Source organism: Mesoplodon densirostris, chromosome 3, assembly GCF_025265405.1.
Source record: "Mesoplodon densirostris isolate mMesDen1 chromosome 3, mMesDen1 primary haplotype, whole genome shotgun sequence".
NCBI lineage: Eukaryota > Metazoa > Chordata > Mammalia > Artiodactyla > Ziphiidae > Mesoplodon > Mesoplodon densirostris.
The window spans coordinates 108,694,857-108,707,239 of NC_082663.1; the positions used below are offsets into that span (position 1 = coordinate 108,694,857).

General features: G+C 35.9%; 1 protein-coding gene across 1 annotated transcript in view; it reads right to left on the minus strand.

Moving 5' to 3' along the window:
• FBN2 (fibrillin 2) overlaps positions 1-12,383 on the minus strand; it is a 230,142-nt gene that overhangs the window by 31,779 nt on the left and 185,980 nt on the right. Inside the window, exons 39-46 of the mRNA XM_060093309.1 lie at positions 11,964-12,089; positions 10,647-10,772; positions 9,892-10,044; positions 6,358-6,426; positions 5,345-5,470; positions 5,038-5,163; positions 3,300-3,425; positions 1,373-1,489 (exon numbers count right to left, since the gene is read on the minus strand). Of these exons, the coding sequence (XP_059949292.1) occupies positions 1,373-1,489; positions 3,300-3,425; positions 5,038-5,163; positions 5,345-5,470; positions 6,358-6,426; positions 9,892-10,044; positions 10,647-10,772; positions 11,964-12,089 (969 nt within the window). The remainder of the gene's footprint in view (positions 1-1,372; positions 1,490-3,299; positions 3,426-5,037; positions 5,164-5,344; positions 5,471-6,357; positions 6,427-9,891; positions 10,045-10,646; positions 10,773-11,963; positions 12,090-12,383) is intronic.

The following is a 12,383-nucleotide window of genomic DNA, read 5'->3' on the forward strand; positions in this document are numbered from 1 at the left end:
ATCATAAAGATCAGGTGACTAATAAGGTCACACAGATCTCTCCTGTAGGCTTAAGGTGAAGCTTTCCAATTGAAAAATAGTTCTCATCCTGGAGGTAAGAGGATACCCGGATTTAACTGGACCAGCCGGTTTGCAGGTAACTTTACCTGGAGGTAAGCTGACTATATTTATATTCAAAGGACAAATAACGAAGCATATCAAAAATACAGAAAAATCAATTATATGAGAAACACTCTAGAATTGCTGACACGTTTTTCCGTCAATTTGAAAAAGAAGTTCTTAAGTGGTAGGTTTTCATTTAAGCTTAGGGTTGATCCCGTTTGAGTAATTTTTTAGTTTGTTTGCAGATTATACTTTGATCAGAGCCATATTTGTATCTTTCATTCTCCCTGGCTGTACAAAGGGTCTGAGAAACTACAGACAAGAAGGTGGTTCAATAAAGTGTCTAGTTAGCTCTAAATTTTTTCACCGTTGCAGAATTTTATAAAATAAAGAAAGCTGAGAGGAATATATATTGGATTAAATTAGGAGGTGGGTTTGAGCTGTGATGGTTCCATTAAGGTAGAAGGCCTGAGTTACTTTCACATACCTTACAGGATAATGTGAATTAAGAGATGTTATGTAGTAAAGCACCAGTATAGTGTCTGGCACATGGTAAATGAAATATTGTCAGTGTTTGTTGTCATATCTTTTACTATCTTCTCCACCAACTACAGGACCCCCTCCTCCTCCTCGAGTCACTTTCAATTTTTATTTCAATCACTGTCTGTTAGAGGCAAAGGCTAAAATTCTGTGCCATGTAGAGAAGACAGTTTTATTTTCCACTGAAAGTTTACAGTTGTTCACAGAGATTAAATAGGTTTCTGAGGGCTGATTTGGAAACCTAGACACCACGCACTCTTTCTGTGGGAAAAGGCATCCATTGCTTCAAAAGCTGACGGAAAATAAAATTTCAAAACACAACGGGTTTTTCAGTTGTAGATTGTCAGTGTTTGAATGTAAATCAAGAATGGATTTTATGAAATATGAAATAATAACAATGAAACCATAACAGGTCTAACTTTGATCCCATCTAAGGGGTAAAAATAACCCCAAACCATAAATCAGTCCCAATATATTTACTATCCTCTGCATGGCCTTTTCCCTTGAACCGACTGGTTGATTGACATAGTATTCAACCCAGCAGATGGTCTTGTGACTACTTAAGCCAAGAGTGTGACTTCAGTTAACCAGAAATTAGTTAATGATATTACATATCTTTTGGCACACATGCGCAATTTGAATAATAAACATATTTATTCTTTGGCTTTATTCTGTGTTTCAGGATATTGTGTAGAAATGAAAGAGAAGCAATAAAGGACTGAGTACTTACCCAGGCAATCATTATTATGAGTGAGTTCAAAGCCTGGGTAGCAGAGACAGTTATAGGATCCAACGGTGTTTTTACAAGTTCCATTTCCACATGGATGTCGCTCACATTCATCAACATCTACAAAGAAACACTGGCTCAAAGGAATTCAATTTTTTACTAGAAAAACGTAGCCTATTAAACTTTTAGATTTTTTCAAACTACTGGCTTACTTAGATTTTCCTCATTCAATACTAAGAACCCACGTTTATTTAAGGAAAGTAAGTATGAGGTAGAGCTAACTCAGAAGTAGAAAATTATAGGAAAAAGTGTCACTTAGTGACTTACAGGAACATATATGACTCAGAAAAGAACTGGACTAATAAGCAAGCAACTATCTCCTTAGTGAGAGGTTTTAATGAATAGGTTCGCTTGTCAATTGTAAGGAAATCAATCTTTTGAAACACTAGAACAATTTGTTCTATCAAGCATTATAAATGCTCCCCCAGAAATTTTCATATCTTAATTTGATCAGCACAACAAAGGTAAACTGTAATTTCCTAAATTTTATGAATTAGTGGAATCTAAATTGAAGAAGTCTATTAGAGTTCAATTATTATCAGCCTTTGAAAAAATGGAATTAATATTTAGAAAGGTCATGGCATATAAGAGAGGAAATGCTAGACTATGAATTCCAGGATGCTGAAAAAAAAAAAAAAAGAGGGTATTACTGTTCCTTAGGAAGGAAGCTTTGTTTAAGAGAGGTATTACCAAGGAGGCTAGCTGACTTTCATCATGGATGAATTGTTAAGACCAAGGACAGATTTTCACCAGATGAATTTCTGAACCATATAGCTCAGGGGGTTTTCTTAGCAAATCATATTCTCCCTTTCAGAGAGAACAGCCAGGAGAAGCATATATAGGCAAGCAATCTCAGAAAGTTCATGCAAATAGGGCTGCATCCTCCGTGTGTCCTTTGCACAAGCTTCCCTAGAGAATTTTTCCTAGGACCATGGGAAATGGCTGCAGGGGAGCTCTTAGGAGGCGCTGCAAGAATGGAGACGTTCTCGAGGTGGTCCTCATTTATGGATACGCCATAAAGGATACTAGTTCTGCCGTTCTGCTGTACTGAAATCTGACCTTACGATTCACAAAGATAGTATCTTAAATACCAAAAGAGTAGATGCAATTTAGCTTTTTCTAAACTGAGAACATGATAATTATAAATAGCCAACTTTTAAATTTAATTTTCCTCCTGCAAGCGCAAAGTGCTTCAGTGGAGATGAGCCAGTGGCTGACATCAGATTTAAGTAGTTAAGCTGAGTTCCAAGGTGTCCAGCCCATCTGCTTTTGAAATATTAATCATCAGCTCAGCAAGTACTTACTGAACACAATTATTGCTTAACTAACTGTACATTAGCTACTGGGGCTTTTCAAAGTTCCGCTATCTTTGCTTCTAAAAATTGTTTGTAACAGAGTTAAAAAGCAAAACAAGCAGATAAATCTCATGTATTCAATGATTCGGGTGAAAGAAGCATATGTACGTATGTGTGTGTTTATATATTCATTTCAAAACTGTCACTCTGCTACTACTCCCTTGTATTCTTGCATTCCAAAAGGCTTTCTTGAGTGGGAATAGAGAGGGGTAAATGGGCAGCTGGTACTGTGGTGATCTCCACGTAACCCTGAGTATCCCAGAGCTCAGGTTAATAAGCATGTGAAAGTCACCTTGGGAAAAAGGCTGTAAACACTGAACCCAAGAACATATTGTGGTGTGTCCTGTTTGCAAATTTTACATTGAATAAAACCATAAACAGTTTCACATAGCTCATTTTTTGTAAGACTGTTTCTGACAGAGACTTGGTAGTTACTTGTGGCAAGTGACCGAACTGTAATCTCTTCTGGAGTCTCAGCTCCACGTCACCCCTGAAACTAATGTCCTCCTTCTTACCCATGCACATCGTCTGGTCCTGAGAAGCCTTAAAGCCATTGTGGCAGATACACTGGTAACTTCCTTGTAAGTCCACACACAGGCCATGACTGCAAACATTAGGAATTTCTAAACATTCGTTGCGATCTAGCACAAAAAATAAGACACATGTTATACATATCTGATCTTTATTAAGATTCCTTCCTTTTTTTCCACAGGCGCTGTTTCTATAATCTGCTATTAATTATTACAGACAGTCTGAAAATGAACCATAACAACAGCTGAATCAAAATAAGCAAGGCTTTAAAAGTATCCAAACCTCTTTTCAAAAAATTTTAAATCATGCAATTTTTACATGCTGATTGGTATCTCAAGGACATTATTTTATTTTAGGTCCAATTCCAGGAAAATCCATTGAGAGACCTCTTCTTTTCCTAACAAAAGAATCTAAAAGATATGGTGAAATAGGTTCAATATGAATGAATAGATTTACTTAGAAAATCTTTTCAAAATTATCTTTTTTCTCTTTTTTAATACAGTGTTGTATTAGTTCCTGCTGTACAGCAAAGTGAATCAGCCACACGTATACATATATCCCCTCTTCCTTGGATTTCCTTCCCATTTAGATCACCACAGAGCATTGAGTAGAGTTCCCTGTGCTATACAGCAGGTTCTCATTAGTTATCTATTTGTACATAGTAGTGTATATATGTCGATCCCAATCTCCCAATCCATTCTACTCTCCCTTCCCCCCTTGGTATCCATACATTTGGTCTCTACGTCTGTGCCTCTATTTCTACTTTGCAAATAGGTTCATCTATACCATTTTCTAGATTACACATACATGTCCTAACAAAAATAACCAAGAGATCACTGAAAAACTCAAAGAGGAAATCAAAAAATACCTAGAAACAAATGACAATGAAAACACAATGACCCCAAACTTATGGGAGGCAGCAAAAGCAGTTCTAAGAGGGAAGTTTATAGCAATACAACCTTACCTCAAGAAACAAGAAACATCTCAAGTAAACAACCTAACCTTACACCTAAAGCAACTAGAAAAAGAAGGACAAACAAAACCCAAAGTTAGTAGAAGGAAAGAAATAATAAAGATCAAAGCAGAAATAAATGAAATAGAAACGAAGAAAACAATAGCAAAGATTAATGAAACTAAAAGCTGATTCCTTGAGAAGATAAAATAGATAAACCTTTAGCCAAACTCATTGAGAAAAAAAGGGAGAGGACTCAAATCAATAAAATTAGAAATGAAAAAGGAGAAGTTACAACTGACACAGCAGAAATACAAAGGATCATAAGAGAATACTACAAGCAACTATATGCCAATAAAATGGACAACCTGGAAGAAATAGACAAATTCTTAGAAAGGTAAAACCTTCCCAGATTAAACCAGGAAGAAACAGAAAATATGAACAGACCAATCACAAGCACTGAAATTGCTTAATCACTGAAAGTGATTAAAAATCTTCCAACAAACAAAAGTCCAGGACCAGATGGCTTCACAGGCAAATTCTATCAAACATTTAGAGAAGAGCTAACACCTATCCTTCTCAAACTCTTCCAAAAAATTGCAGAGGGGGGAACACACCCAATCTCATTCTACAAGGCCACCATCATCCTGATACCAAAACCAGACAAAGAAAATACCTTTTTTGATAGGAAAGCATGGACAGTTTTTCAGTGCAGGAAGTGTAAAGAACATTGTGCTCAGTGTCAAAGAACGAGTCATTCTCTTTCTTACCTACACAGGCTCCGTTGGGTGAAAGTTTGAAACCTGCAGCGCACTCGCAGCGGTAGCTGCCGGGACTGTTGATGCAGTCGGCATTTCGCTGGCAGAGGTTATCACCGTTGCTGCACTCATCAATATCTGAAAGAGCAACAATTCCGTTTTTAAAACTTCATTATTGCATCAGTATTATATTCACTTAACCAATTTGGTGATCAACTCCCAAATGCTGTAGAAGAAACAGTAAAAATCAGAAAACTGTCTAAAAACCAGTTATGTCTGCCAAACTTTTTTGGATAAGGTCACACATCATTCAGATTACCTTCACAGACCAGGAGCAGGTCATTGTAGCTGAATCCTGTAGGGCATTCACAGCGGAAACTGCCAATCTGGTTAATACACACACCATTTGCACAAATGCCTGGAATCTCTTTACATTCATCAATGTCTGCAATTGAACAGATGTGATCAAATACACAGGGTTCTGCTTAATGTATTCACCATAAAACCTTGAATAATACTATGTGTACACTGGAGTGAAAACACACAGTGTCACAAAAACCAATTCTATATCAGTATGAATGATTTTGTGGGTTATGAAAGCATATAGACCATAAGATATTATATCCTTTGAACAGTGGTGAAAAAAATGAAGTAGCTGATCAAATATACCAAGTGATATTAGTGTCAATATAGCAAATGAACTTCCTAGGGAATCAAACTTCCTCTTAAGTTACAGGTCAGGCTCCCCAAATTGCTATCAGTCATCTGATAAAGCCAGCTCTGTTTTTTAAATTTTATGTCCTTTGTTATACATGCATTGATAATGGACACTTAAAATTATATTGTTTATTTAACCTTTGCGGAAGAAAAGTAGATTGTGCAACAGAAAGTACATTCAGGAGGAAGTGATTTATATAATTAATAATTCTGCAAATTCATAAGTAGATTGGGAGAAAGGAGTACTGTAAAAATACACCCAAAACTTAAACGTATACTTATGAAAACAGACGGTAAAGGTTAAAATAAAGTGGATTATTTACAGTCATGTAATACAATATTTATGAAGAGGAAAACTAAAGTTTCAGCTTGATATGTACGAAATCTTGAGATAGTCACATAACTATCATAACTCAATCACCAGACTATGCTGATGGACTAATCCCACTGTTAACACTTGGTTAGAGGCTGTAAACATGTTATTTCTTTCTTGTCTAACTATATTATATCCAAATACAGATTATTATCTTTTATGGTACTTTAAAAACACTGAACAAATTTTTACAAAATGCTACGTGTATGTATTAAAATAAACATAATTTAGAAAAAACTCACCAACAGCTTTTCCAGTGTGAATGTCAAAGGTGAATCCAGGAATATTTCCACATATGGTTTTAAAGTCAGCTTTAAAATATAAACAAAGCAAATGCACTCTTAGAATTCTCAAACTCCTTCAAAATAACATTTTACATAGTATTACTTTTACTGACAGATACTTTTTTTTTTTTTTTGGCACGTGGGCCTCTCACTGCTGTGGCCTCTTCCGTTGAGGAGAACAGGCTCCGTGTGCGCAGGCTCAGTGGCCATGGCTCACGGGCCCAGCCGCTCTGTGGCATGTGGGATCTTCCCGGACTGGGGCACGAACCTGTGTCCCCTGCATCGTCAGGCGGACTCTCAACCACTGCGCCACCAGGGAAGCCCTGACAGATACATTTTATATTATTCACAATGAGACATTTTAATTTCAATTATATTTATTTGATAACAATGCCAGCTTCTGCAAGGAGTGAATCTAGGCATACTTTATCATTATTATTGCTGTTATTCTTCTTATTATCATCATTAACTTTTTACTGCTCTGATATTAGAAGTAAATCATTATGAGATTCAAAATATCTACTTTAGGCATTTAAATTCTTTTTTTTTTTGGATATGGAGGGCTTTAAAAATGATCCAATTTACGTAGATTGAAAAACCAGGTTAGCGTACAAATTTTAAAAGGGATTAGAATTGCACAAAGGCATAGGCATGCAAAAATAATTTTGTAGTGGTGAAACATGTTAACAATGAGTAATGAATGAGACATGAATTTTTTTTTTTTTAACATAAACGTCTATTTGTTGGAATGTGAAATTTGAGGCATCAAAAACAATGCATCAGGCTTCCCTGGTGGCGCAGTGGTTGACAGTCCACCTGGCGATGCAGGGGACATGGGTTCGTGCCCCGGTCCGAGAGGATCCCACATGCCGCGGAGCTGCTGGGCCCGTGAGCCATGGCCGCTGAGCCTGCGCGTACGGAGCCTGTGCTCCGCAACGGGAGAGGCCACAGCAGTGAGAGGCCCACGTACCGCAAAAAAAAAAAAAAAAAAAAAAAAAACGAAAACAACAACAACAAAAAAAACAGTATGGTGCTGGTACAAAAACAAACACATAAATCAATGGAACAGAATGGAGAGTCCAGAAGTAAGCCCACACTTATGTGATCACTTAATTTATGACAAAGGAGCCCAGATTATACAGTGGGGAAAACACAGTCTCTTCAATAAATGGTGCTGGGAAAACTGTATAGACACTTGCAAAAGATTGAAACTGGCCACTTTCTTACACCTTATAAAAAAATAAACTCAGAATAGATTAGAGACTTAAATGTAAGACTGGAAACCATAAACTCCCAGTAGAAAACATAAGCAGTATGCTCTTTGACACTGGTCTTAGCAATATTTTTTTTTTGAATCTGTCTCCTAAGGCAAGGGAAAGAAAAGCCCTCAGGCAAGGGAAAGAAAAGCAAAAATAAACAAATGGGACTACATCAAACGAAAAACCTTTTGCACAGTGAAGGAAATCATCTACAAAATGAAAAGGCAATCTACTGAATGGGAGAAGATATTTGCAAATGATATATCCAATAAGGGGTTAATATTGAAATATACAAAGAATGGTCACAGCTCAATATAAAAAATACAAACAATCTAGTTAAAAATGGGCAGAGGACTTGAATAGACATTTTTCCAAGGAAGACATACAGATGGCCAACAGACACATGAAAAGATGCTCTACGTCAGTGATCATCAGGGGAAGGCAAGTCAAAACCACAGTGAGATATCACCTCACACCTGTCAGAATGGTTATTATCAAAAAGACCACAAATAACAAGTGTTGGTGAGGATGAGGAGAAAAGGGAACCCTTGTGTACTGTTAGTGGGAATGTAAGTTGGTGCAGTCATTATGGAAAACAGTATGGAGGTTTCTCAAAAAATTAAAAATAAAACTGCCATACAATTCAGCAATTCCACCTCTGAGTATTTACGTGAAGAAAACAAAACACTAACTCAAAAAGATATATACATTTTTATGTTCTCTGCAGCATTATTTACAATAGCCAAGATATGGAAGCAACCTAAGTATCCACTGATGGATGAAGTGATAAACAAGATGTGATACATTGTATGTATATATACACACACACACATATATATACACAATGGAATATTACTCAGCCATAATAATGAATGAAATCTTGCCACTTTCAACAATATAGATGAATCTAGAGGGCATTTTGCTAAGTGAAATAAGTGAGACCAAGAAAGACAAGCAATGTATGACTTCACTTATATGTGGAATCTAAAAAACAAAACAAATGAACAAAACAAAACAGAAACAGAATCATAGTTATAAAGAAAAACTGGTGGTCACCAGAGGGGAAGGGAGTTGGGAGTTGGGCAAAATAGATGTGAGGGATTAAGAAGTACAGATTTCCAGCTATAAAATAAATAAGTCACAGGAAAGTAATGTATCCATAAGGAATGGTCAATAAAATTGCAATAACTTTGTATGGGGACATATGGTTACTAGACTTATTGTGGAGATCAATCCATAATGTATATAAATGTCAAATCACTATGTTGTAATCCTGAAAATAATATTGTATATTAATTATACTTCAATTAAAAAAAAGAAAAAAAGAGAAAATCCATTTGCCCACTGAATTTGAGCCACTGAGAAAGGCCCCATATGTCACTTTTCACCATGTCTCTCCTTAATTTCATCATGTTAAATGAAACATTTTAATAAATATACCCTAAGTAATACTGTATTTGGTAACAAATGCATAACCATTGTTTCTTATTTGTCCTATTGGTTCAACTCTTAGTATCTACAACTATTAAGAGTGATCCCTTCTCAGGTCATAAAGGAACCTGAGTGGGCAACAATTTTAAGACGATGTTTTTGCTCTTGTCTTTATTATCGTTCAGTTTTTCTTTCAAAAGAATCTGTGCTTGGAGAAAAATTTTACTGTGTAAAGACCAGCTCTCTTTTCTGCCTAAAAGTTTCAGGTAAGTTTGAGGGAAATGATGCATACGGAAAACTTTGACACTACATTGCTTTTATGTTAAGTTTGCTCATCAAATCCATTTTTTGCATATTTTCCAAGGTTGAACTAAAAAGATACTCACTGAGCTTGCTGGACTTTATAAATGACCACAAATTTTTAAATCAAAATGACACCTTCTAAATATAGCACAATGACACACAATAGTTTCTCAATAAATACTTGTTTTATGAATAAAAGAATAATTAAGCAGCATGGTTTAAGATAATGAGTTTAAATGGGCTAGCGTTATAAATTTTAATTTCAGCAATGGGGCTTATTTTCAGGATCCAGACTCCTACTCAACAGACATTTCAGGAATTAATGTTTGAATCCCAAGAGGGCTGCTTGAGAAACTGAGCCATATGAGCTCTTGGATATTTTCAGAACGGAGTGTGTCTGCTTTCCGTACTTTTAGTACTTTTTGCTTTTCCTCTACTGTTACATGTATACCTGTGTCACTGACTCAGCCTTCAGCAGAAGCAGGAGCTGTGTGCTTACCCGTTCCTGGCGTTGGGCATGGTTCACAAGGTTTGTTCCAGGCTTTGCCCACATTGTATGTGCAGCAGCACATCCTCTTTGTCACATTAAAAGGCAACTCATTCTCACAAGTGGTTCCATTATAGCTTCGGTAGCAGAAGCTTTTTCTCATGTCTACATAGAGAAAAACAAGTAAGCCAACCAACCCTATCAGCAAGCAGCTAATAGCAAACCCCACACACCTGGACACACCAAACTTCCTCGATTAACTGAAAATTTTCACGGTCATTTGGAGGTATCTTAAAATAATTCCTTAAGCTGAACACAAATCGTTTTTAGATAAGCATCTTTCCTGTTTTTAAATAAGGGGTTTCATTTACAATTTTCTTGCGGGGACAAAGTTAATAGATACTTCTCTATTCAAATGCATTTATTTAATTTAAAAAGGATTACATGTTAAATTTTAAATGTTTTCTTATTCATAAAATAATGTTCACTTTACATGAATGGAAAATAAAAATTATTTAAGAATATATATTTGTAATATTTGATGAAATTTTCTACCTGACTCATGCTTTGTAACATGTAACTATGTAGCCAAAGTTCAAAAATATGGTACAGACCCAGAAGTTTATAAGACTTCGAAATACTTCACTATTCATAAAGATTTAACTTCCAAACTTTCTGAATAATAATTCTGAGATGTATCTGAGAGATAACTGTTGGCCAGGAAGCCAGCAACTGTGACCTAATCAATCTCAGAGACCTTTACCTACCCATACAGTTGTGGCCTCCATTGACCTGCATGTATTCAGGTGGGCAAATGCAGGTGTAATTTCCCAGGGTGTTGTAGCAAGTCCCAGGTCCACACACACCAGGATGTGCAAAACACTCATCAATATCTAGAGGATGCAAGAATATCCATTAATTAGTAAATATTTTCCCCATGAATTTATATCACTTAAACTACTGAACAAAGCATATGGCTGATTCCCCAAATTCATATTTTTATAGAATTTATCTTATTTTTATAAAATTTAGAATTTAAAGCAATTCCATAGGAAATGCCCCCAAATATGCATTTACATGATATAAAATATGTCCTTCTTCTGAAGAATAAAAACCTAACATTCAAAAGTAAAGATGATCAAAATAAACTATTCCAAAGTGGCAAAAAATAACTTAAATGGCACCTATACTTTTTAATTGAAATTTCATATTCTTCAAATGGAATTGCTTTAAAGCTACTTTCCTCTTATGTCATTGAAAACCAAATATTAGTGTCAACTTTAAACTGAATGCAGTTAGAAAAGCCTTTTTCTTTATAGCTCCTTTCAAAATAGTACCCATTCAGAGATTCTACAAGTAGCACAGCTGCTGGGTAATTCTCCTTATTAAATCATTTCTTCCAGATGCATTTATCTAACATGTTCCAAAAGAAAGGTTATAATGGAAACAATTACATTACATGTTTAATGTTCATTTTTTAGAAGCATTCATTCATTCATTCCATAAATAAATACTGAGATTCTACTGTAAGCTAGAACTTGTAGCTATAAAGATGAAACAGATGTGGACCTTGCTTCAAGAAGCTCCCAGTCTAGTGGGGAGATAGGCCTCTAAAAGGATGATTACACAGCCATGTGAGAAGTTGGGGATGGAACCAAGAAAGGCATCTGCATAACCTTTGAACTGCTTCGTACTCTGTTGTCCAACATTTAAAAGTTACTGAAAATATTAGCCAAATGGTTGCATTTCAAACTTACCTATTTTGCTATATAAAATATAACTTATTGGTATTTGAACTAATAACTTATTTTGATACTGAATGTTTTCATACTATTCCAGCTTCCCCCACTTATTACCAACCCATTTACTCAGAGAAAAATAATGGTAAATTGTGGCAAATAATCTGTAAATTAATTTATCTATCATCATACAACTTAGCAGCACTGATAGGAAAAGAAAAAAGCTATGAACCAGTCTCAACATATCCTTTGATAAAATTTGAAGATGGACCCTTTTTCTCCAGGCCTGACCAGTAATTTTGTTTTAAATAGCACTAATAATTTTTAGGTATAAATTTATCTCACCTTCACAGATGCGGGTTTCCTCACTGAGGTAGTAGCCTTGAGGGCACTCACACTGGAAGCTCCCGAAAGTGTTGATACAGTTTCCACCCTGGCAGAGACCTGGTAACTCCTGGCATTCATCAATATCTGCAAAAGAGGAGACAGCTCAGATACCGTCATGAAAGATAAGAGTTACTATGAGAGCTTTCAAATGTGTGATACTGTAAGACCTGCAGACTTCCACACATCCAAGTGAATGCACACTTAGATGGGAGGTTTATTCTGACCATGAATTTTCTTGGCTTTGTCATGGAACTTTGCTATAATCTGAGAAGAGTAATTACAGCAAGCTGAGGATGATTGAAGTTGGGGATAATTATAAAAAGAGTTTCTCTGCAGAACAATCACACATCAGGTCACTGCAATGGGTCAAATCTTTCT